At 37.0% G+C, this 13,530-nt stretch overlaps 1 protein-coding gene across 1 annotated transcript in view; it reads left to right on the top strand.

Moving 5' to 3' along the window:
- The window catches only part of CFAP47 (cilia and flagella associated protein 47), a 343,468-nt gene that overhangs the window by 20,551 nt on the left and 309,387 nt on the right, over positions 1 to 13,530 (top strand). Inside the window, 5 exon segments of the mRNA XM_064278419.1 lie at positions 1,228 to 1,355; positions 2,654 to 2,889; positions 8,139 to 8,328; positions 9,437 to 9,650; positions 12,784 to 12,936. Of these exon segments, the coding sequence (XP_064134489.1) occupies positions 1,228 to 1,355; positions 2,654 to 2,889; positions 8,139 to 8,328; positions 9,437 to 9,650; positions 12,784 to 12,936 (921 nt within the window).

Raw genomic sequence — 13,530 nt, 5'->3', positions numbered from 1 at the left:
TGTCAGCTGCTGGGATGAACCACACTTGCTTGCTGAAATTCATATGGACTTTTAGGACTTATGCAAACATTTATTGTTCACACTTTCGTGTACTTGGTTGGGTTACTTAGTTTGAAAGTATATTTGGAAATGCTCTTTTAAATATATGATAGGTGTTGCAGCTATACCTTTGTGGGTTATAGTGTTTCCAGTATATGATCCATTTGCAAGTCTGTTTACCTTTGGTTGTGAGAGGCTTATGTTTAATATACTTTTCTCTGTGTCGGCAGGGTCACTTGATGATATCAATTACCTGTTGATAACTAAGTTGTGTCTTAACTTAAGGAGGGTAATAAATCAAGCAATTGTTCTATTTGTACAATTTACAATTGTGCTATTAATGATACTCTAATGCAAGCCACATGTCAAGATGCATTATACATTTTTACTTTCTCTGATAATATTCAGTGGGCATCAGTGAACTTGTGAGATTCTGTTTAGTACACAAGTCTTTGAACTTTCCAGTATCCTTTTTCGTGACAGCACATTAACTTCATTTGAGATTCTAACATAGACACTCGTAAGTTAAATGTTTTTTGAACGTGGTATTTTCAGTCGTATCTGATGTTACATATCAGCCTTTTGTGAAGTCATTTAAGTACCCACCAAAGATAAAAGCTAACCTCTAGGTAAGACAGGTCAAGTTAGGCAATGAGCAGGCCTGGGATGTAACCCATCTAGATGTTTGGTCCTACTTCTCTTCTTTCCATCCTTTCCTCCTCTAAAAAGATTTGTGTGTCAGAACATGGCTGGTAATATGTGCTTAGTCCACTGTGGAAGAGGAATATGTAACAGAAGTTTTCCATTACACCGGAAGTCAGAAAGACTATCGTGGAGGTTTGAACAAAGTCTTTAGACAGCAATGAACTGTGCCTGGAAAAAAAATCCTTCACAGAGAAAGTGGCATTTGAGTTGGACCTTGAAGAATTAATATATTTCAGTTACTCTTGCCTTGCAGATATTGCCATGAACTCATTTTTCTAAGCTTTATTTTCTATGACTTTTTTTTTTTGCAAGTCTTTCCATCTGTGCAGTAGTTTTGGAAAATGGGTGACAGTTGTATTTTTATTCACTAACTTTTATCTATCTGCTTGCATAGATTTAAAGATTAGGCTGCTTATTATCTTCTGACAGGTGATAAAATGTATCACCTTTGCTGTAAAAATAACTGATTGTGAATTTTTACAGACTGATCTATGATAGCAAAAAGGATGTTGATCCTTCACACAGGCAAGACTATGCTCTCTTTTTGAGGTTTGAGTCTGTAGGAAGTAAAGATGGATTTTTGAGAGATGATGACAATACCATCAACAAAAGTAAGTGTGAAATGAACATAATAATCAAACGTATAGCAGTGAAAATTGTCTAAAATTTGAACATTAATATTATAGAGGCAATTTAACCAAAATAAGTGATGATTGAATAGAATGCAGATGCAAACATTTTCATAAGAGATCTTAAAATGTCATTTGTGGCATGTCACAAAAGAGCCAACCTCAGAATAATTTACACAATATTTTTACTAGTTGAGATTTAGAGCTCATGGTTTCTCTACAATCTGTTCCTCCTGAAATCTTTCCTGTCTCAAGGAGTGGCAATTTCGTCCTTTCAGGTGCTCATTCTAAAAGCCTTAAGGTCATCCTCTATCCCTTACTTGCATTTATATCCCACATTCAGTCTCTCGGCATATTTTGTTAACTCTACTTAAAATAAACAAACAAAGAAAAACTAATCTAACCATTTCTCACCATCTTTCTTTCTATCACCCCAGTCCAAACCTCCGTATTATTTTTCCTGATTTAATTTGGTAGTCTCTAAACTAGCTTATCTGTTTCTGCCCTTGTCCCACTGTAGTCTAATTTCAACTCAGCAGCCAGAGTGATTTTTTTTAAATATAAGTTTGATGATATCCCATCTGCCCCCCTACCCCTACCCCCTCAAAAGCTTCCAGTGGTTTCCTATCTCACTCAGAGTTAGAACCTTTTCAAGGGACTTCAAGGTCCTACATAATCTGGCCACTCTGAATTCATTCTTTTACTACTCTCCCCCAGGCATTTTGGGTTCCTTAGTGTTTCTCAAACTTGTTAGGCAAGTTCCTACCTTAGAGTCTTTGCACTCCCTGTTTTCTGTGAATGGAATACTCTTTCCCTAGATTTTCACATGACTTTCTTCCTTTATATCTGTGCTCAAATGGCTTCCTATCAGAGAGGCCTTTTTGGACTATCCTGTAGGATTGCTATGAGTCGGAATCAACTCGATGGTAGTGGTTTTTTTTTTTTTTGTATATAAAATAGCAGCCCCATGACCTTGGGTTCAATCTGTCTTACCCTACTTTACTTTCCCCCTAGCACTTATTCACTCTGAAATGCAACATATTTCCTTATTTATTTGTTGTAAAGTCCATGAGAACAGGGACATTGTTTTATTCACTGTTGTATACCCAAGGCATAGTAGAGTATCTGGCACAAAGAAGGCACTCAATATTTGTTGAATGAAAGATTGGATGAGCTACCCAAGCCTTATTACGTCTTTCAGGTGATACTGTTTGATCTGAGAAAATGTATTCTGGATTCTCTCTCTCTATAATATTCAGCAGTTATTCTTGTTTTTACAGATGATAGATTTCAGAAAGTGGAATTAGCATTGACAGGCTCAGGACTTCCTGTCGCATTACAGTTTGATCCAGGGATGGTCCTTAATTTTGCACCTTGTGTCATGGGTGAGCATTCAGAGGTTCTGTGTATTATGCAAAATCGAACCAAATCACTCCCTGTGATATATCACTTCCGAAAAACAGCACATTTTAAAATTGACCCTGAAAGGGGCAAGATTAATGAAGGATGTATGCAGGTAAGATATTTGTTCCTTGCTTTCACATTGCTTTAAACATTTTAAGGTCTGCTAAAATGCTATTCAGAAGATAAAAACTACATCTGTTTCACCAATGTTTATACATTGTGTCTCTTCTATGGTCTAATTATCCGTACCTTTCTATTGACATTTGTACAGAATCCATAATTATTAAGTGCCCACCATGTGTGAGCGAAAGTATTTAATAATAACATGAGATAAGTGCAAAACATAGTTTTGTGAATAAGTGAAAAACATAGATCCTGCTTACATTTTTTTTTCAATGTAATAGGTGGGTTTTAAGAATGTAAAATGTGTTAAAAGAGAACTACAAACAAAATGATATCGAAATGCAGAGGACAGAAATCAAGAAATTTGAATCTGAAGTGAAGAAAGTGCTGAAGCAGGGTGTGCAGGATTTCTCCTGGGAGCTGCAGTATTCAGTGATGGTGGTGCAACAGTGGACCACTAATGTCGTGGCCCAGGTTTCCCTGGTTTTCACCCATTTTCCAATTTTTGTTCTGTAAAAACCAAAACTGAACTCGTTGCCTTCGAGTCAATTCTGACTCATAGCAACCCTGTAGGACATAGTAGAACTGCTGCATATGGTTTCCAGGGAGTGCCTGGTGGATTTGAACTGCTGACCTTTTGGTTAGCAGCCAAAGCTCTTAACCACTACGCCACCAGGGTTTCCTTTGTTCTACAGTTTCCAACAATTGTGTCAGTTCTCCGTAATCCTTCCAATAAATTCATTTTCAGCTTAGGATAACTAGAGGGAGTTTCCATTGTTTGCAGCTCTGAACTCTTACTGGCACATAAGAATTCTTAATAAAATTGGCTAGCCTAAATACTACTGCAATTTTGATGTCCAGAAAACAGTAAATATTTTTTTCTTATTCTTTCTGTCTAGCTATCTGTCATCTGTCTATCTAAAATACTATTTTGTATTGGACATAAGGATTTTGATAGAATGATTAATAAGGTACAAGAAATGAAATATTGAGGAGTAATATTACAGAAAGAGTCAAGAGAAAACCAAAATTATGGTTGGAGAGAGACTATGAAATATACAGGGTTAAGTCAAAGTCTAGTTTGATCTCAGTCTACTGAACATGCAGGAATGCAGTTGGAAATAGAGTTGGAAGGTTATATGGTCTGAATCATATTGTAGAGGGTCTTGGAAGCTGGGTCAAAGAGTTTGGACTGTGTTTAGTAATCCTAGGGAATCCACTGAAGTTTTGTGGGTGGCACTTTAGGCAATTCTAAGAGGCTACTATAACACCTAGGAAAACTTAAAAAAAAAAAAGGCCTGGAATAAAGTGGTAGCAGTCAAATGAAAAGGAAGAATAAAATGATCCATACCAATAAAAGTTGTAGGAAGAAGAAAGTTGACTCAGTTTAAGAAAAATGTGGAAAATGTATTAATAATAAGAGCTCTTTCATAGTGCAATTTTTTCTCTTAGACTACAGTCATTTACCATCCTGAAAGGGCCTCAGCAGGGAATAAAAAAATAATTGACAGAAACGTCTGAGATGGATTGAAGAATTTCAGTGAGGGTTGCTGTTTTAGGTTGGGTTTCTCAGGTTCAAACCTGAGATGATTATTCATGTGTAAGTTATTTAGTAAGGAAATGCTACCAGGGGATATTAGTAAGGGAGTGAGATAAACAGGGAAGGGCAGAGGAAGAAACCAAAGAAGTGTGCATTCTCAGACAAAAGGCCCACAGAGGGCTATATTTCATCTGGATCTTGCAAGAAAACTATGGCATAGGAGTTACAGCTCAGAGGTGTTCAGACCTGAGGCAAAGGAAAGTTGGTCTTTCATACTCTCTTACCTGAGAGTCTAAGGTCCCTTGGCAACACAAATGATTTTTGCTCATCCACTAACTTCAGGATTGGCAGCTCAAACCCACCCAGTAGCACTGCGGAAGAATGGCCTGGAGATCTGCTTCCATAAAGATTACAGCCCAGAAAACCCTATAGAGCATTTCTACTCTGTAACACATGCTGTTGCCATGAGTTGAAATCCACTTGATGGGAACGGGTTTGTGTTTTGTTTGTGTGGTTTGATGAGATGATGACTAGAGTGGTTTACCTGAGAGTTATTGGTTAATGACACTGGAAAGCAGGAGATAAAAACTCCCAGGCACTTCTGAGTATCTGCTTATGTAGATAGAAATGGCTCCAGTTGCCCAAGGGCTGTCCTCAAAAGAGCTACCAGTGTTAGGTGTTAGAAGCGAAAGTACACAGAGAGAGCAAAGGGCACAAAAAGAAAAAAGATCTGAGGATATCTGAGTGGAGCACCACAATTGGCTGCTACAGTAGTAATTAGTCATGATCCCAATGAGTATTCTGTGCTAGAAGTGCAATGTTTCAATAGGTTTGAGAAATATGTAATTAAACAAAACTAGAAAAAGGTTTTTTTTTTTTTAATCACAGGACTTCTCAGAACCCTTCATATGCTAATATGCATTGTAAACCTCCAACCGAGGGATGTAAAGAATTTTTAAATGTCTTTACCCCTTTTCTACTTATTTTTTGGGGGGAGAACATAAAAAGGGATTAGTGTTCTTTGGCACAATTATTAGTTCTCACCAGTATGTTATTTTGGAGAGGAGAGATCATGTCTTACGTACTTTGTATTCTCTATTGAATCCAGAAAAGGGACTTGAATATTGAGACGAAGGTCTTGGAAACAGAATCCTACAATATACTTAGTATTTGCCATCTTGTTGGCTGGGAAAAGAGAGAAAGAGATGAGCCAAGGAGACTTGAATGTTTTGAACTTCGGTTATGATGCACATGTTGTAGACATTGAAGGGGATGGGAAAGTCAGACAGAAGTTTTGGTAAAGGGAGGGAGGAGGACATTAAACCAAAAAGCTATTTATTTTTTAAAAAATGTCTGGACTATAAGACATGACTAAATTAGTCAGTGATTGCTATACTAATTTTGCCTGACAACAACCTCAAAAATCTCAGTTGCTTAAAACAAACTTTTTTATTTTTCTTGTGAATATACAGATTAGCTATGGCTCTGCTGCACTTGGCTGGGATCAGTAAATCTTGTCTCTAGTTTGCATTCAGGTCATCTCCAATTGTCTTATTCTAGACCTAGCTGCTACCCAAAGCATATACTTCTCATGGTGAATCACTGGAGGACAAAGATCTTATACAAATCACAGGAACACATTTAGCCTCTGCTCATATTAATAATGTCTGCTGACATTTCACAGGCCAGAGAAAGTTGCACAGCCAAGCCCAGCATCAATTGGGAAGGGAAATATACTTCACTTACTCTAGTGGAGGTATATAAATTCATATGGTAAGGGACAGGGATACGTATATTTGCATAATAGGAAGGGATTAAATAATTGGGAAAAAGAATCCATTTTACCATAGCTTCTAAATCCTCATAATTTTGTAGAAGTAAAAGAAGACAACTTTCTTTTTTTTAATTTTTATTGTGCTTTAAGTGAAAGTTTACAAATCGAGTCAGTCTCTCACACGAAAACTTACATACACCTTGCTACATACTCCCAATTGCTCTCCCCCAATGAGGCAGCCCACTCCCTCCCTCCACTCTCTCTTTTCATGTCCATTCCGCCACCTTTTAACCCCCTCTACCCTTTCATCTCCCCTCCAGGCAGGAGATGCCAACATAGTCTCAAGCGTCCACCTGATCCAAGAAGCTCACTCCTCACCAGCATCCCTCTCCATCCCATTGTCCAGTTCAGTCCCTGAGAAGACAACTTTCTTTATGACACACAGTATATTGAGTGTCCCATAACTGACAAATTATATCTGATTCTCTCTTTAGTCATAAGTTTCTGCCTTCCTCCTGTTAATGGCCTCCGCCTAAGACTACCAGGAACACACCTGCAGCTGAATAAATTGTGTTTATTATTTATTAAAGAGAAGGAAGCATATACCATGGGGAATGATGGAACATCTCAGTAATGAGGGTATTAAACCAAACCCGTTGCCCTCAATTGTGACTCTGGTGATCCCATGTGTTACAGGGTAAAACTGAGGTCCACAGGATTTTCTTGGTTGTAATCTTACGGGAGGAGATCACCAGGCCTTATAACTCTGCCTAGCCTTCAGTTCCTCTTGGCACAGAACCTCAGTGTCAGCCAGGGGTGATAGATTACAGCCTTCTCAGGTTTTTCTTGGGCATGTATACTGTCCTGCACATGTGTGTGGCCATCTGGATTCCTGGGAATATGCCAGACTTTTTCAGGTTACCCTATGGATATCTTGTTCCCCAGGGTTTTTTTTTTTTTTTGTTGTTGTTGCTGTTGTTGACTTCTTGCTAGCCTCAACTGGTAATTCTGCCTCAGTTTGCTGTGATGTTCAACAATTACTGTTTTTTTTTAATAAAACTCTAGAGAGAGGGCTGTTCACAGAGTGAGCTCTGAACCAGGTCAGATAAAAACAAGCCTTTAAAATGAGTTTTTTAGCTAGTTACCAGACAGCACAAAGGGGAATAATGCTCTGGGGATTGGGTTTGCGGAGAACTCTAAACCTATTCTGCCTCCTCCATTGGCTGCTAGAGTAATGGTTTTCACAGCTGCCATAATTGGAAGACTTGTTTTTCTAAGGTATTGCGGGGCTGGGGAGAAGAAGATGGGATTGTTGTTAGGTACAGTTGAGCCGATTCTGTCTCATAGTGGTCCCATGTGACAGAGTAAAACTGCCCTGTAGGGTTTTCTAGGTGGTAATAATCTTTATAGGAGCCTATCACCAGGCCTTTCCCTGAGAAGTTGCTGGGTGGGTTTGAACTGCCAGTCTTTCTGTTAGCAGCCAGGTACTTAACCAAGGCACCTTTAGATGGGATTAGGGCAAATTAAAACACCACGAAGCTTGCTGTTCTTATAGAGATTCAGTCAATTTTTCTTATATAAATATTCCTCAGATTTTTGCGAGCCTTTAGTTAGTTTATAGATATCTGAGAAAGTTGATTTTGACAGTTTTTGCCAACGTTATCTTTCCTGTTATAGAGAAGTAGATTTTTGGAGTTCCTTACTCCACCTTCCTGGAAATACGTTAGTACCATTGTTCTTAATTTTTCTTAAATAATTCTGAGTATTTTAAAAGTTTGTCAGTGCCGTATGTACTGTTTTCTAAAATACTTTCTGGTCTCTGTGATAACGTAGCTTTCCATGGAATTTTATAAGCAACTATTTTGAATTTTTTTTGTTTTTCCTAACGATATTATATTGGTTACTTTTCTTCTTCTTCTTTTAGATTGTGATGTGTTCATTTATTCCACGTCAAGTTGGAACTTTTAAAGTGAAGCAAGTAATTGAGATTATTGGCTTAGTAGCAGATGAAAACTTGCAGTCTTTATCGATGAAACCATTTCATCATATACATTTAGATTTCAACAGCGTCTGCAAACCTTTCACCAAGGAAGTTGTGATGAAAATTAATCCTGGTATGCTATTGTAGATGCTCACCAGTTTTGTTAATATAGGGTTGCCTTAATATATTAATTAATATGATTAATATCAATATATGTTAATACAGTAAATGCAGTCTCATCCAGTGGTTCTCACATTAAAATCACCTGGAAAACCTGTTAAAATACAGATTATTGGCTCACATCTCAGCATTGGTGATTAAGTAGGTCTGTGGTGGAGCCCCATGACATTTCTAACAAGTTTCCTGAAGAAGCTGACGTTGGCATTCTAAGTATCACACTTTGAATAGCATTGGTCTGTTGTGTGCTGTGGAGCTAATTCTGACTGATAGCAACCCCACATGACAGGGTAGAACTGTCCTATAAAGTTTCCTAGGTTGTAATCTTTATGGGAGCAGATTGCCAGGTCTTTTCTCCTGCAGAGCTGCTGGTGGGCTCAAACCACCGACTTTTTGGTTAGCAGCCACGCTCTTAGCCGTTGTGCCACCAGGGCTCCTCTGCATTGGTCTAGTTAACTATAAAAGTAATGAAATACTGTAATTTTTTTGTTTTATTCTATTTTTTGTTTGTGTCTATAGATTTTTTTAATGTGCCACTTTTTAAAAATTGTTGTAAATATATAGGTAACACATTTGCCAATTCAACATTTTTCACGTGTACAAATCTGTGACACCAGTTACATTGGTCACATTGTGTAGCCATCACCAATATGCGTTGCCGGATTTTCCATCCCTATAAACAGAAACTCATTATTTCCTTTTTCTTGCTTTTGCTGTTTCATCTCATCCTCAATTTTTTTTACACATTGAGCCATACGAAATTGCTGAAATTCATCTATTTTTAATCTGCAAACATCTCAGTTTCACATGGCCAACCTAATTCTTCAAGTTTACTGTGTAATTTATATATGCATGCATTATGTAGCTAAGTTATAAGAACTTCTGTTTTATGTAGAGCCATTTATTAAATGAAGCCTTTGTAGTTTATCAATGTATGTGCTTGTTTTGGAGCTAAGCATTTAAGTTAGAACCAATGGTCTGCTGTACTAATTAATTCGTGAATATTGGTTGGAAACTGAACTTCACAAAGCTTTATATAAACTTAATATTCTATTCTATAAAAGGTATATCCCCATTGGTCAGTAATCCAACGGGACAGTTTGTGGTCAAAGATTTCGCAAAGTGCAAAGATTATGCACCTGTAGCAATGCTTCAGTCAGCCAAGGCACGCATTCACAGTCATGAAGCAAGTAAAGACACAGTGAAGGATGCACTGATAGCCTTCCCCAATGATCGAGCTGCAAGTATCAGGCCTGGGGAACAGGGCAAACATTTCAGGTAACATACAATAGTCAGTAGTTAAAAATCCAAAATTTCCAAAGACATAATGACTGACGTGATATGTAGAAGTCTCATCAGATCTGCTTTAGCAAACTAATGATGGTGATAATAATAATAAAGGTTTCTTTTCTCAAATTTTTAAATGAAGAGAGATGATTTTTGAAGGTCTTTTATTTGCTTTATCTAACCTCTTGTCATCTATATTGAGTACTTGCCAGGAAGTGACTATTTTACCAAATGCTTTTTAAAACATGCTGTAGACAAGTATAGAAGAATGATGAAAATACTACTTTTGAAAATATAGCAAATCCTTACTGTAGATGTGTTCTTTAAGGATGGATTTATCTTTCTAAAACACACACACACACATTTAAAATTGTGAAAAGCCAATCATTGTCATTGTCATCTTTGTTCCACCCTTTGCAAAGATGCATTTCCAATCACTTTTCCCAAATTGAACTAACTACCCTTCCCCAAAAAAGAGCCATAAGTGCTGTTAAACTTCATTTAAATTTATCCAAATCTCAAAGAAATGACTACATTGCTAGTGGTTAGGGAGAAGTGACCTAGGCATCCTGACATTTTTATCTGGGTCTAAATGCCAGGGATAGTTCTTACCTACTAGTACCCGTTGCTGTCGAGTTGATTCCAACTCACAGCGACCCTCTAGGACAGAATAGAACTGCCCCACAGGGTTTCCAGGGAGCACCTGGTAGATTCGAACTGCTGACCTTTTGGTTAGCAGCCGTAGCTCTTAACCACTAGGCCACCAGTTTTCCAGGGATGATTCTTACACATCAGAAATGGAAATGAATTTCTTTTCTGCCTGGTTGTATGCTACTAGTTGTTGTTGTGTGCCAGTAGAGTCGATTCTGACTCATAGTGACTCTCTAGGACAGAGTAGGTTTTCCTACGTTGTAATCTCCAGGGGAGCAGATCACCAGGTCTTTTCCCCCTCAGAGTGGCTGGTAGATTCGATTGGCTGACATTTTGTAGGCTCCCACTCAGTAGACTATCTAAATTTGGTAATGGCCCGAGGCTTTCTCTGCTTTTCTCCACTTGCCTCTTTCCCTTTTGGCGAATCATTTTCTTACAATACCATTTGATTTTTAAGCCATAATTGTTTATTATTCACAATGGAAAAATTCTGGATTTTTTTTTTTGGTCAATCTTATTATTTTATTTACAATTCCATCCACAACAGGCTTGCTTTCTCTCTCTGTCTCACTTTTATTTGACAAGTATCAAAAACAAAATAAAATGCACAAATGTAAAAATTACCCAGACTACAGTTTAAATAATTGTATAGCATAGGAATGGAAAACCCATTCCTCCACCTGGCTCATTGTACCTCATCCCACCCTGCAGAGATAACTACTGAAAACAATTTTTTTTATCTTCTTCAACTCTTTGCTAGGCTTATACAAATACGTCTCTATGGGGATAATATATTAATTTAATATTAACATTTTGTCTCTGTCTAATTACATGGCCTAAAAAATGCCAGAATTTTTTTTTGAAGAAGGCCGAGCATTACAAATTTATTTCAATGAACTCTTTTCCATAAAAATAAAAAGGCAATGTTTAATCCAGTATTTTTTAAGCTACCAATTAGTAACTTTAATTAATGAAATTTTAGAGCATGTCAGATCATTGGTAATTGTAATTGTTATTTTATTTTTAATGCCTTTTACCTTTTTAATTTTTGGAGAAGAAAATAAGGTAGAAAGTTTTATCTAGTTTATGCTTACTTCAGCATGCTCTTTGCATAGAACAGTGTCAGGCATATAGCAGGCACTCGGTAAATGTTTATTGAATAAATAAACGAAGAAACAATGTTTTATTTACATAGAAAATTTTGTAATTCATACTTGGCGTATTTTTTAAAAAATGAACAACTCTAAGCTGCAAAGCTATTTATTAATGTTTATTCTTTAAAGAGCCCATAAGAATTTAAATGTATAAATAGCCAGCTGTTTGTCACTTAAGGAATTTACTACTTCTTTATTATAAACTTTAGATATTCCTAGATTCTAAAGGTGGTCAAGGCTCCAGGAGAATGAAGGAAAATTTAAATATCAACAACTATTTTAGAATAACAAAGCATTTGTTTCTTTTTTACTGTCTGACTCTTTTAAAGACTTAGTTAAAACAGTTTTACTGTAAGCATTGAGGAACTGTTAAAGAGAGAAATACTAGATTAAATTTCATTTGACTCTGAGACTAATAAGTTCATACATATGAGTGAATTACGGAGGGCGAGAATCTCAATGATTATCTGAATTTGCTGAAGATGGAAGTAGACCAAGGCCAGAATGTTTGGCTAATTGTACTTTTTCTTATTGAAAATATATGGTGGGTAGAAAGGAAGGGATGAACACAGATGAGTGAATATGAGATATAAAGTCATTTGCAGTTACTTTATAGATTGATTTCCCTGTAACATTTATTGTCGATGGTTATTTCACAAACTTTTGTAACAAAGGGATTCACTGTTCTATGTTTTTTTTTTTGTTGTAATTTTGATCACAATGATCTAAAAGCAGTTAATTTTTAGGAAACATGAATCAAATTCACATCTAATTCTCTGAAGTTCCATCTCTCATCTATAATTCTCCAAGTTACTTATTTGACTGATTCCCCAAGGGTAGGTTTAGGGTAGGTGTCATTCTTTCTCCATGGCCTTAGGAAGAAGGAATTTTTTCTCTGCTTTGATGTTGTTATTTGCCAAGGAGTCTATTTCAGCACCATGTGTGCAGAGTAGAACTGCTCTATAGGGTTTCAAGGTTGTGACCTTTCAGAAGCAGATCACCAGGCCTGTCTTCCTAGGCGCCTCTGAGTGGTTTCCACCCACCAACCTTTCAGCTAGTAGCCAAACACTTAAATATTTATGCCACCCAGGGACTCCTTTTCCCAGCTTAGGTTAAGACAAAATTTAGGTCTCACCCTAATTATAGACTCAAAAATGTCATGATAGTGTAGGATATAAAGACAAGGACTAGAGTTTGCCCTGTTCACCATTCTCTGACCAACACCTGGCATAGAACCTTGCTAGAGGGCATGCAATAAATATTGATTGAACAAAAGCATATATCTATATACCTATTAACATGGCTTGCTCATATTTTAGAACAATTTTCACAAAGATACCAAGATACAATTACGTGGATCCTGATTTTGCATATACTAAAATTGAAGAATTAGAAAAGAGAGTACATCAAAACTACTATGAAAAATATATAAAATGTTTAAGATCTGTACGCCTGCAGAAACAAGCAGAGAGGTAAAGTTCACTTCTTCAAACAATGAAAACAGATCATTGTGCCTTTTGTTCTTAGTTGTTATCCAGTTGGCTTAGACTCAAGGCAACCTTATGTATAACGCAACAAGACATTGTCTGGTCCTGTGCCAATTCCATGATCATTGGTCTGTTTGAGCCCATTATTGGGGCTATTGTGTCAGTCCATCTCATGGAGGGTTTTCATTTTTGCTGAACTTCTACTTTACCAAATATGATGTCCTTTTTTAGTGATTTGTCTTTCCTGATAACGTGTCCAAAGTAAGCCTAGTGAAGTCTCGCCATCCTGCCTTCTGAGACTGATTGTGCCTACAGAGCCAGTATTTTTTTCTTCTTAATTTTTAGCAATTTAAGGAGCATTTTAATAATGTAAAATAAGCAGAACATTGAACTACTTTAACCACAATAATTTTGTTATGTTCTGATTTCGGCATGTCTTAGGTGGGTTTTCCCAGACACAGATCCTAGACAAGAATTCCAGTGCATGAGATTTATGTAGAGTGTGTTCTCAGGAGAAATGAGTACAGGATAAGAGAAGCAGGGGAAGGAGCCAAGGAAGAATATGTTTCAAATAAAGTT

This window comes from Loxodonta africana, chromosome X (assembly GCF_030014295.1).
Source record: "Loxodonta africana isolate mLoxAfr1 chromosome X, mLoxAfr1.hap2, whole genome shotgun sequence".
Classification (NCBI taxonomy): Eukaryota; Metazoa; Chordata; class Mammalia; order Proboscidea; family Elephantidae; genus Loxodonta; species Loxodonta africana.
This window is presented reverse-complemented; position numbering and strand designations above follow the sequence as displayed.